Source organism: Leptonychotes weddellii, chromosome 8, assembly GCF_054177405.1.
Source record: "Leptonychotes weddellii isolate Sample4059 chromosome 8, ASM5417740v2, whole genome shotgun sequence".
NCBI classification, from domain to species: domain Eukaryota; kingdom Metazoa; phylum Chordata; class Mammalia; order Carnivora; family Phocidae; genus Leptonychotes; species Leptonychotes weddellii.
Genome location: NC_138376.1, coordinates 2,619,848 through 2,632,648, shown reverse-complemented (window position 1 = coordinate 2,632,648; position 12,801 = coordinate 2,619,848). Strand labels below are relative to the sequence as shown.

General features: G+C 41.7%; 2 protein-coding genes across 3 annotated transcripts in view; one reads left to right on the top strand and one right to left on the bottom strand.

The window, feature by feature from the left end:
• The first annotated feature begins 576 nt into the window (after positions 1-576).
• ACOT13 (acyl-CoA thioesterase 13) lies at positions 577-5,984 on the top strand. The gene is made up of 3 exons (XM_081827523.1): positions 577-633; positions 3,105-3,289; positions 5,732-5,984. The coding sequence occupies exons 1-3, from the start codon at positions 577-579 to the stop codon at positions 5,886-5,888; spliced, it is 399 nt and encodes a 132-aa protein (XP_081683649.1). The 3' UTR covers positions 5,889-5,984.
• Positions 5,985-8,751: 2,767 nt separating this feature from the next.
• Positions 8,752-12,801, bottom strand: part of C8H6orf62 (chromosome 8 C6orf62 homolog) — a 16,010-nt gene continuing 11,960 nt past the window's right edge. For both annotated transcript variants that reach the window (XM_031034499.2, XM_006739305.3), the window contains exon 5: positions 8,752-10,151. In XM_031034499.2, the coding sequence (XP_030890359.1) occupies positions 10,026-10,151 (126 nt within the window). In that variant the 3' untranslated portion in view covers positions 8,752-10,025. The remainder of the gene's footprint in view (positions 10,152-12,801) is intronic.

Below are 12,801 nucleotides of genomic sequence, written 5' to 3'. Positions count from 1 at the left end.
TCTGCACCGGGTCGCCCAGGAAATCAGCAGTGTCTGTCATCAGGGCAAACTGATGCCAGACAGTTTGCCAACAGCCTCTTGCACAAATACATGAAACTCTCGTTCTCTGTGCTTTTGTGTGTACGTGTGGGCCTCAGCCTCCTGTCTTGGGGGACTCCTGTTTTCATATACCCACATGTTCTCATGCCGTGGGCCACCCTGCTTTGGGCCCGGCACAGACACCCTTACCGAGCCGGAGACCGACCGACCTTCATCCGCCAGCAGGCAGTCTGGTGAGCTAGTCCACAGGGATCAGTAGCAGGCACAGTGACGGCGGTCTCTTAAGGACAGAGCGAGCAGACACATCAAGCAAGGCCTAAGGAGAATTCTGGGGTCTGGACAGAGCTCCTGCTAGGGACCACCTCCTTCACTGCTATTGATTACTGGGCATCCCTTCTGTCTTTACTGAAAAGGCAGAGGAGGAAGGGGGAGACTGTCACCTCAGGTATGCTATGTGTAATGGAATTGGAGCCTAGGTGTTTGGGTGAGAGGAGCAGGGCGCCATGCCGCATGAGTCACATAGACTCAGGTGAACGCATGGGGAACGGGGAAGACACAGTTCATTGCAGGCCTACAGAAAAGGGAGAGATGATTGTATGTGCACATACATAATTTTTATGATAAACCAAGGAGCCCATGGGTCAGACCGGGCTGAGCCACAAAGGTTCTTGTCAACCTCCTGCAGCTGCCCGGCCCATGGGATCCTGGGAATGGAATGCATCCGGGCAGTTAATTCTCTGTATTGTTGGGGCCACAGCAAATATATTCCTGACCCCACTGCATCATAAAAGGCTTTCTTGCCATCCTCCCACAAGACACCGAATGAATCGGGACCTACTTGTCTGCAGCAGTCCAGGTGAGATGTGAAGGGAGGGCATTTTGCATAGTGGTTAAACCTGAGGTGTCGGAGTTCAAGGAAGATAAAAGTGTCGACTTCACAGATGAGTGAAGGTGGAAATAATGCATGCAGGGTTGCTGAGTATGGCCCCTAACACAAAGTTAAACAAGTGTGTCCCCTATAGCCCATATCTTAACTGAGACTGAGATCTTTTTCCTTTTTTTTTTTTTTTTTTAACAGTATTCTCCTCATACCCCCATTCTTCATCAAAGAGAGGTTAGCTCTCCGTTGGTCTCTTCCCCAACAAGATTATTAATTAGCTTTGGGAGGTTGGCTAGGACATTCCCTTTGTTAGCTCCCATTGGCTGAATTCCTTTATTTTATGTAGGGAGACGAGAAATGGCAACACATAAAAGCATTTCTCTTGCAGTTATCAGGGTGACCGTCACAGAATGATCTCTCTTCCAGTATATACTTTAAACCACTCTTGTACAGGAGTGTGTCCTTTGCCCTTTCAAGTTGGGAGAAAGAAAGAGTTAAAAATTGTATTCTGCAGTAGAAAGTTAACATTTGTATTACCTCCTGTCATCTCAGCTAAAGTTAGATAATCAAGTGGGACTTTAACAACTAACCTCTACTAAACACACCACACCTTTACATTGCACCAAACTACCTTTGGTGTCTGTGAGGCTCCCTATTTAGTTCTCTTCCCTGAGCTGCCTGGCTTCCTTCCCCATTTTCACTTGCCTCACTCTTCCCGGCCTGTCAGGATTCAGTTGTCATTCCCCAGGAAGCCTTTCCTAATGTCTGTTCTCTGAAAACACATACTTTTGTAAGTTAGATATCCTTCTAGCAACTTGTATTTATTCTGTCTCTAGGAAGTCCGTCCCCCATGTACTCACCTCTCTCTTTAGGTTGTGAACCCCTTAGGAGCAGGGATTGGATTTCATTCATCTTCACATTGCCAGTGCTTGCTATACTCATGTAAATGCCCAAATAAGGGGAGTTTACGCCGTGGTCCTGCTTGATGTGTCTGTTTATGAGGACATCCTGTGGCTAGATCATTTGTTGTATGAATACACTTGATCCTATTCTAGTATTTACTTGCCACTGATGTACCTGTTAGGTAAAACAGGACATAAAATTGTTTAGGATGATTTTTATTGTATGGCTCTGTTTCTGTTTTACTTCAGGGCCTAGTTTTCGGGAATAAACAACAGCAAAACCCTAAAGTTGGGCTTTTGAAACTCCAAAGTGTGTTCCTGGTGGGAGCCATTAAAGGCCAGTGTATATCCAGAGACTTCATAGTTAGTGTTGAGGGAGACTTGAAGACAGACCTAGATCTAAATCAGTTCTGTCACATCATAAGTGACCCCAACAACAAACCACTCTGAATTTAAGTTACCTACAAAATGGAAATTATCCCTTCCTTATTATGTAGCATATGTTAGTGTCCGGCTCAGCGCCCAGCATAGGAAAATGCTCAAGTAGCATTTAGGTAGAATCTAACCATTTAATGCTTGAGACACTTTCATGCAGTTCTTTTTCATTAAAATAGTATAAATGGGCAGGGCCTTAAAAGCCGCAGTTCAACTCTGCTGGATTCTACTGTTAAGCTTTTTATATTAAAATGGGTTTATGGTATAAGTTTGTTGACTCTGGTAACTCACTGAATTACTGAATTTCTTCCAGTTTGTTTTTTAAATTGTTTAAACCATTCATTACAAAGTCATTATAAAAATTATTCTCTGCAAAAACTAGGGAACATCCAAATCACAGGGACCAGCTAGCTCTGTTGGTCCACAATTTCTGTGGAGACATTGAGAGATGTCAGGTTGTCACACATAAGGCTGAAAAGCTCAGAATATTTCTGCAGGGTGGAGATTAACAAAAACTCTTTCCCTAAATATTCCTTTTTCTTTAAGAAGAATTTACATATGGGTTAATTTCTATCACAGATATTGGTAACATTTGAATTTCTTATCAACTTCTTTGGGATGACCTAGTTTAAGATTTTATTTTTAAGCAATCTCTACACCCAACGTGGGGCCTGAACTTACAACCCCGAGAGATCAGGAGATGCATGCTCTACCGACTGAGTCAGCAAGGCACCTCTGGAGTGACTCCATTTAATCCAGTGATAATTCTTGATGGGCTGTTTGGGCTTTCTTAATACCAAAGAATGGTCAAAAAAATTTTATTTATTTTTTTTTTTTTTTGCACTTAGGTGACTCTGGTCTCTGCTGCCCCTGGGAAAGTGGTTTGTGAAATGAAAGTAGAAGACGACCACACCAATAAATACGGCACTCTCCATGGTGGTCTGACGGCCACCTTAGTGGATAACGTATCAACAATGGCTCTGCTGTGCACTGAACGGGGGGCACCAGGAGTCAGTGTGGATATGAACATCACGTATGTATCCAGACTGTACTACAAGTAACTTTTTTTAATGTGAAAACTCACTTCAAACAACTGAGACTAAATACCTTTATAACATAAATACAATCGGGGGTGCCCTGAGCTGGTCACCCTGAAGTGTACCTATCGATGGGCCCTGAAAGATCCCACAGCCTTAGAATCTACCAACTAGAGGAACTCATTTCCACATCAGGAATAAAGGGGCAATGACCTAAACATTCCAAACAGCACACATTCAGTTCCTGTTATGTATACAGGGCGGGGGGTAAAGCATCACAGACTCATGGCCTGGAACTGTTCCAGTCCTTACAGCTGCCACTTGTCCGGAGGTCTTAGGGCTGTACTGAGTGCCTAGAAAAAAGCCTGAATAGAACTCAAAGAGAAGTTGGATAAGCCTTCATAAAGTATACACTGCCTTGTAACAAGGTGAACAGAAGTGTCCAGTTTTGCAATCCTGTATGTTTTCTTGCAACCTCGAACGTGCTCTGCAGACATAAACTACATGATCAGGACGCAGCCCCCCAGAGGTCAGGCTGTCACCCACCACTGTGACAATGCCTGCAGGGGTCATCCGCTTTCCAGGGTGAGAAACTCGCTTCCAGCATCAACCAGTACCACTGCTGGTCCCACCAAGAGTGCAGCGCCCAGGGGTTTAGTTTCAAGACAGCTGCTTTTTCCACCTACACAACAGAACAATGACTTTTGTTGGGGGGACAGGCAGCGATTGCAGGGGGGAAGCCAATGTTATGCAACATGAGGGCAATGGAAAGAATGTCAGTTATCAGATTTTTAAACAGTCTAAATCTTTTATTAGGCTACCTTAAGAAAGTTCAGCCCTTCTTTACCATAGGAATAAATTGAGGGTGCCATAAGCAAATCACAGGACAAGAGGCAGATGCTCTTGAAATTAAGATCTCCAGAGGTTCTGCTTATTGTGCCGGTGAGTACATTCTGCAGTCCTCACCTTAGTCCACCTGGTGAGGGGTCAGGCCAGCTGATGACTCCATTTTGCCTCAGGAGCCTCTATTAAGAGCTGAGGTCTTCAAACAGCACTGCATCTCATGATCTTCTGAGATACTACTGCTCTCACAAGCCTAGAGAATTTTTAGTAAGTCAAACATAGTTTCCACAAATGTGTGGTCAAAGTATTGGTCACAATAAAGAACGGCCTGAGCTTCAAAAACTGACTTACATGAACAGAAACAGTCTCAAAGATTTACTGTAGATATTTCAAAAATAAATGAGTGACAGCTTATGACTAAGATAGGTAGGGAAGTGTCTCTTAAAAAATATATACAACTCATCACCAGGATTCTAAGGGCCTCATATCAGTTCTTGTAATTCTTAAATTGTTTTGAGTGCAGTAAAGTGCAGAATTTACTCAAGTGCAGTTGAGTGAATCCTAAATACTGATAGGACAAGATACAGTAGTCCCCTTATTACCCCCAGGGCTACATTCCAAGACCCCCAGTGGATGCCTGAAACCACAGACAGTACCCAACCCATTATATACACATATATATGCTTTTCCCTATACCTACATAGCTATGATAAAGTTTATAAACGAGGCACAGTAAGATTAACAACGATAACAGAACAAGTGTTAACATGCTATGATGCTGTACGAATGTGGTCTCTCAGACTACCTCGTACTATGCGCACCCTTCTAGTGAGGATGTGAGATGCAGTGCGTACATGATGAAGTGAGGGCAGTGACAGGCGGGGGTGCGGCATTAGGCTACTGTTCACCTTCTGACAGTATATCAGGAGGATCGTCCGCTTCCTTCTGGACCGCAGGTAGGGGGAATCTGCAGTAGAGACGCCAGGCAGTACTTCACCAGGGAAGCTGAGTAGATTAAATAAAAGCTGGGGAAAATCTTTCACCAGCCCCAAATAAACAGGAGGTGGGAAACTTAAAGGCGTGGGGGGAATGCCTTCCCATATTTATGGGAAAAGAAACTTGTGTGGATATGGAATGGGGAAGATGAACTTGGTCAAGGACCAGCCATTCAAATTTGATAGGACAGAAAGCTTACTGATACTATTCCTAAGCTACTTTGAGGAGGAAAATAAGCAACACAAAAGAAGTCTGTTAAGAGATGCAGACAACTTCCCTTCTTAAAAAAATTGCTGTTAGAGGCGCCTGGGTGGCTCAGTCGGTTAAGCGACTGCCTTCGGCTCAGGTCATGATCCTGGAGTCCCTGGATCGAGTCCCGCATCGGGCTCTGCTCGGCGGGGAGCCTGCTTCTCCCTCTGACCCTCCCCCCTCTCATGTGCGCTCTCTCTCTCTCTCTCATTCTCTCTGTCTCAAATAAATAAATAAAATCTTTAAAAAAAAAAAAGAAATTAAAAAAAATTGCTGTTAAAAATGTTTAAAAATTGAAAAAGTAAAAAATTATTTGCTGTTAACTATATTTAAATCTGTTTCCCTTCAAGGTACATGTCACCTGCTAAAATAGGAGAAGACATAGTAATAACAGCGCATGTTCTGAAGCAAGGGAAAACACTTGCATTTGCCTCTGTGGATCTGATGAACAAGACCACGGGAAAATTAGTAGCACAAGGCAGACACACAAAACACCTGGGAAACTAAGCCCAGCAGTTTGGCCCAGACACCCAGCAATAAAGACCAAGCGTAAATTTGACTTGAACAAATGTAACTTTCAAAATAAATTAGCACAACCAGAAATAGTTATTTTCTTTGAGGAAAATGACGAACCAAGTGGGACATAGGATGGGACTGTCTCCTATTTTTTATTTTAAACCTCTTCAGTTTGTTTATCATCTTATATAGATACTTGGACGAAAAAAAATCTTAGCTGAAAGGGTTTCTGAAAACTTAGGTAAAGCAAAGAAGCCAGCAAGACCATTTTGAGATGAGATTACTTTAAAACTGAAGCCAGGGCGCCTGGGTGGCTCAGTTGGTTGGGCAACTGCCTTCGGCTCGGGTCATGATCCTGGAGTCCCTGGATCGAGTCCCGCATCGGGCTCCCTGCTCGGCAGGGAGTCTGCTTCTCCCTCTCCCACTCCCTGTTTGTGTTCCCTCTCTCGCTGTGTCTTTCTCTGTCAAATAAATAAATAAAATCTTAAAAAAAAAAAAAATAAATAAATAAAACTGAAGCCAGTATTAAGCTATGAGAGATAGAGGAAGCAACTTTAAATAAATTTGGAAACACTATCCACAGTTAAATGCTGATTTATCCTTTGCTTGTCATGCTGCTCTCTGCTCAGAGGACAGAAGTAGACTTCCCAGGAGCAGTGAGCACACAGGGCGGGCACGCAGTTCTTAACTTCTAGTATTTCCCTCTAAAAGGAACCTGGGCTTCTTGGAGAAAAATAGCTGATTTCAGGACTGGGAGGCTGGGATAGGGAAATTGACGTTAACATATCTTGTGCTTGAAAGTAAGCCAAGTGTTCAAGAAAATGGTTTAAGAGGATGCAAACTGCAGCACTGAGAAAAAGAAATTGTTCAATCACGTATCACTGAGGTAGATAACGTGGCAGAGACAGGAGGGCTCCTCATGACAATGCTGCTCAATGTGGAGGGGAGGGGTAGATATTACCGTTTTGCAACTGTCACGTGGTTAGAGCAGGGGCGCCTGGGTGGCTCAGACGGTTAAGCGTCTGCCTTCGGCTCAGGTTGTGATCCCAGGGTCCTGAATCGAGCCCCCCCCCCCAGCAGGGAGCCTGCTTCTCCCTCTGCTGCTGCTTTCCCTCCTTGTACACTCTGTGAAAAATAAAATCTTAAAAAAAAAAAAATTGGTTACGGCAAAAATGAGAAATCATCAGTCGTGCTTCTGATAAAGAGCAGGGCATGTTCATGTTTCCCAGATTGCTTAATTGCAAGGAGAAAAATTGTAACTATACAATGCAGAAACAGGACACCACCTTGACCAATCAAAATTAACATGAACCAAGAGCAAAGGGACAGTGCATTTCTGGATATTAACTGGAAAGAGTGAGGTCACTTGAATTGGGTACTGGCCAGAGTGCATAACCCCAAATTGAACCATGAAGAAACATCGTTCAAATGCAAAATGAGGAACACTTTCTATTTTAAAACATTAAGCCTACTCTACAAAAATGTCAAGGTCAGGGGCGCCTGGGTGGCTCAGCGGGTTAAGCATCTGCCCTCGGCTCAGGTTGTGATCCCAGAGTCTTGGGATCAAGTCCCACATCCGGCTCCTTGCTCAGCGGAGGGCCTGCTGCTCCCCTTGCTTGTGCTTTCAGTCTATCATCTTAAAAAGTCATCAAACAGGGCGCCTGGGTGGCTCAGATGGCTGAGCGTCTGCCTTCGGCTCAAGTCATGATCTCGGGGTCCTGGGATCGAGTCCCGCATCGGGCTCCCTGCTCCTTGGGAGCCTGCTTCTCCCTCTGCCTCTCTCTGTCTCTAATGAATAAATAAATAAAATCTTAAAAAAAAAAAAAAAGTCGTCAAACAAAAGCCAGATTAGAGACTAGAGATTTGACAACTAAATGCAAGGGTCCTGTAGTGAATGGTAGGGGGATTAAAAAACACAGGATATTAGGATAGGACCTGAGAATATTAGGACAATTAACAGAACTGGAATATGGACGATAGATTAAGGCGTATCAGTGTTAACATTTCCTGAATTTGTTAACTTTACTGTGGTTATGCAAGAATATCCTTGTACTTGGGACAAATGCTAAGTACTAGGGGGTAAGGAGTAAAGATGTATGCATGATGTATGGACCAAACTCTCAAATGGTTCAGAATAGATGTATAAATATATGTAGAAAAAGTGGGGAAAAAATGTGGCTAAGACATGGGTAAAGGTTATACAGGAGCTTTCTATTACAACTTTTCTAAATTTATCCTAAAATAAAAACTTAAAAACCAAGGGCTGCTAAAGTGCATGACTTAGTAACTACACAAGTATAATTCAATATAGTAGAACAGTTAAGAGCTTGGATTCTACAGAGCCAGCCAGCCTGGTCTTAAATCCATCCCTGCTCTGGATGTGAGCTTGGGCAAGTTAACTAAACCTCTGTAGCTCTTTCCCCTCGTAAGACCAGAGTTTTGAACAGGGACTGCCCATGATAAACATTCACAGGCATTGGTTCAAACAGATTCTAATTTTCAATTGATGAGAAAACATGTGAACGCCTCTTGAAATAAAGAATATTTTTCTGAGGCACCTGGCTGGCTCAGTCAGTGAAGCCTGTGATTCTTGATCTTGAGGTCGTGAGTTCGAGCCCCACCTTGGGTGTGGAGCCTACAAAGTCTATTTTTCTTTTCCATGAGGCAGGGAACAAGCCAACCTGCTCACTGTTAAAGCTGAAAAATGTCTTTGATTCCTATTCCTGAAATCACAAACGCATCTGCCATTTTTTGTCCTTCTGAATTGGCCGTTGAACTATGGACTGTAAAATAACCCCCAAGGTCGTCAGTAACACCTACCCATTGACTTGGGAAAAAAAGTTACCACATCAAGTTTTGTGTATTCACCTGAATAGTCAGGGAACTTTCACCTATTTTATTTAGGTTTTCATTTTTTCAAATTCCAACCAGAAGCTAAATACAATTGGAAACCAGTAAGCACTAAGTTTTACTCCAAAGGAGTAGGATCATTCAGATTTACTCCATAAAAGTATGCAACCCTTAAGCAAAGCTTTTCTTCATTAAAAAGAAAAAAAAAAACCAAAAACCTGTACAGTAGTCTTTCCTTATGTTCACTGCACAAAATGAGTTCTGCTTTTAGAGCTTTGACACTCAATGGTTTTTTAACAATTTTAGATACCAACTTTAGTAACTTTTCTCTACTTGAAAAAACCCTGATACGTTTTTCTTTAGGATGGTGTAGAAACCAGTATTTCTGCACCATTCACTGGATTTTCTTTCTTTGTAATAAAAATCTCTTTAAAACCAAAAAACAAAAACCAAAAAGGAAAGTCCTCTACCTATCATGGTTTCTGCAGCTATGAATGTATTTCTCAGTTTTATAGCTGCTTTAGCTACTTCAGACTCCTGATCTGCTTTAATGTGTATAAACTGTATCCACATTCAGCAGAATACTCTTATAACAGCAACTTGGGGAAAGAGATCTGGAAATAAAACACATACATTTATGAGTACCAGGAAACAAACATGGCCCAGTAAAACATGAGGCAAGAATGCCTACAATGAGATGCTTTTTTTTTTCCCATTTAAGATTTCTTTCCCGTGGTTGTGTATCTATGTATTTTTTTTTTAAACAACCACTTCTGGTCATTAGAGTGAATCTGAGAGTGCTCCGGAACAACGGTGATTACAGCAAAGCTATTAAGTTTTTTTAAATGTTATTTATACCTTTTACATTCACTTCTCACCCTCTAAATACCGCTGACAGATGTCAAAGAGGCAAAAACCAGCACAAATGGAAAGACCATCAAAAATGAGTATCACCTTGTGCTTTCAGATACATTTAAGCATTTCAGTGAACAATAGTCCTTTCATTTCACATTTTTAGTAAGATGCTAATGCAGTGCAGCAAATATGCAAAGCATCTTCTTTCACACAGTCCGTGCAGAAGACACCTAATTTTTTTTTAAGTTCTGAGACACAATTAAAAAAAAAAAAAAAAAAAATCCAGGATGAACAAGTTTCAAAATGCATAGTGTTCTGTGCATGAGTCCATTTTCTTTAAACTCTGAAAGAATAAAGTGTAAGAAAACAAGAAAACCAATGCTGCTGCACTTTCTGATCTTGTCCATTTTGCCGGTCAGCACTCTACTCTGGCATGTAAGGATGGAGGTGGTCCTCTATGGTGCCAACTGCCCAGTGGGTAAGCTGCTCCTGTGGCAGGTAGAGGCAGATGCTGCATAACTTGAAGATCGTAGCTTTGTTTTTTGGAGTCTGAAAGGGAAATAATTTTAATAATCTTAATAAAGCCTTAACATAGCTGATCAATTATCACATGAAGTCACTCTCCCACAACTGTATAAAGCACAGACACAGTAACAAAGCATACAGAGTAAGGGAATAAATTATGGTCTGTACCCACAGGGACCTCAATCTAGTCAGGAAGACAAAACCTTGCCATATAAAATACAGAAAGAATAAACATGATTATAAACTAAATGTTTAGAGAATTTATTCAAAACAAAAAATTTAAGGTCCGGAAAGTCAACCATGACAACTTGCTAATGGAAAGTAAAGTTAAAGACATTTCACAGAGACAGATGATTTAAACAGAGGCATGAAGCTGTGGTCTGTATACAGAAAAGACAAGAAATGATGTCAGAGTAGAAGAGAAAAGGTAAGAAACAAGTAAAAAAGAAAAGACTGAAGCATAACCTTAGGGTAAAGGGCTGGAAGAAAGCAAAGGTATTACCATTATTATTACTGTTTCACATCTGACTTATGGCAACACGTGCGAGGTGCCTTCACAGATCACCACTGCGAGTAAATGGAAGCTACCCCCTGACCCGCCTTCAAAGAACTACTTTTCACCACAGCACCTCTTAAAAAAAGGCAAAAGCAGTCTATATATGTGATGAACCTATACATTATGCATTTTTTTTTTCATTTTCAATGTTACAACCTTTTATCATTTACTCAACAAAGAACATGCTCACAGAAGATGTCCTAGCCAGTAGAAGGTTGCATGTGGATTAGAATCCAGACTCCAGGAACATGCCTCTCTACCACTTGCCCATCCAAAATTATCATTTGGTCTAGCTCTTTTTGTACTTTTTTTTTTTTTTTTAAAGATTTTATTCATTTATTTGACAGGGACAAAGCAAAAGAGGAAACACAACCAGGGGGAGTGGAAGAGGGAGAGCAGGCTTCCCGCAGAGCAAGGAGCCCGATGTGGGCCTCGATCCCAGGACCCTGGGACAATGACCTGAGCTGAAGGCAAACACTTAACGACTGAGCCACCCAGGCGCCCCTTTTCATACATCTTATGTTTTGATAAAGGACACAAGATCTCTGCTAGATGATCAAGTTCTTTAGTTTCCTGATTTCCTCACCTATAAAACAGGAGTAATAAGATCTACAACTCACAGAATTGTTGGGAAGATTAAGTGAGCTCCTACTTGTAAAGCACTTCCCATCTGGTATGTAACAGGCTCTGTGTTGGCCACTCTCCTATCAGTTCCCTCATCTTTCTATATAGCACAAATATGGCCACAGATCTCCAGTTTATGAAGATCAAGAACAGAACCTGAAAGAAGGGGGACCTACGAGCACTGAAGACCAAATGCATCTACAATGAGGGTGACACCAGCCATCCCACTTTGCCCTGGGGATTGAGGTTTCTAGGACTTGGGACTTCAGTGCAAAAACCAGGGCATTCCAGACAGGCTGACTGCTGGTCACCCTACCTACATAACCCAAATTTATTAGTTTATGAGCTTACAATTTTCTCTTCTTTAAAAGGATTGAAGCTATTTGCTTCAAAAGCACAGAAAACATCGACCTTGATATAAAACAGGAGACAACTTACTACTTATTTAACAAAGTAACTCCAAGTCACCAGTCATTTCTATATATTACTGATCTATATATTTGCAGGAAAATGAAATCTCTACATTAGTATATAGTCATTATTAAATCTTCTAAGACTAAAGGTCTGTTGTAGAATCCATAAAGTCAATAGCCTGCTATACAGTATTATCTCAATAAATTACTCAAAGTACACAAGTAGTTAAAAATGAAAAATAAGGCAACTTAAAAATATCCACCATAGGAGAGCTAAGGTAAAGAAGAAATGCAAAAGAAAACCCCCAAAACCCAACCAAGTCATGGGTTTTCTGTTTTATGAAATGCCTTCACTGAAAGCAACGTTCTGTTAATCCCCACAGCTCATATTTGTACCTATAATACCATATTTACTTAGAACTTGCTTACAAGATACGAAGTCCACGTGTAATCTTGTCAAGTGGTTCTTCCGCTCCTTGAACACAACAGTATGATTCACCTTTTTATTTTTTACTACTTTGCAGACTCTAAGTAAAAATAAACCCATGCTCTAAAATGCAAAATTAGGGGCGCCTGGGTGGCTCAATCAGTGAAGTATCTGCCTTCAGCTCAAGTCATGATCTCAGGGTCCTGGGATCGAGCCCTGCATCAGGCTCCCTGCTCAGCAGGGAGTCCATTTCTCCCTCTCCCTCTGCCTCTCCCAGTTCCTGCTCTCTCTCAAATAAATAAAATCTTAAAAAAAAAAAAAATCAAAATCAGTATCACAAATACTCTTCTAAAAGTCTTTACTTAAACTGCCTCTGCAGAAAGGCCCCCTCCGGTGTCACCATCAGAGTTCATACCCAACAGCTTACACATCCGCACCACTTCTCTGAGCGCTCACCAACTGCATACTGTTCTGCCCTACTGCCTCCCCCATAATGGAGTAGAATTTCTGTCTTGTTCACAGTGTACAGTGCCTGGTACACAGTAAGTAGGCACTCCGTTGTTGAATGAATGGTAATTAAAATGCTATTCTTAAATTTTTTTTTTTAAATATTTTACTTATTTATTTGACAGAGAGAGACACAGTGAGAGAGGG

Coding starts and splice junctions, on each gene's coding strand:
- ACOT13 (XM_081827523.1), top strand. CDS start 577: ATGGGGAACGGGGAAGACACAGTTCATTGCAGGCCTACAGAAAAGGGA. Junction 634..3,104: donor CAGAAAAGGGAGAGATGATT/GTATGTGCACAT, acceptor TTTTGCACTTAG/GTGACTCTGGTCTCTGCTGC. Junction 3,290..5,731: donor AGTGTGGATATGAACATCAC/GTATGTATCCAG, acceptor TTTCCCTTCAAG/GTACATGTCACCTGCTAAAA.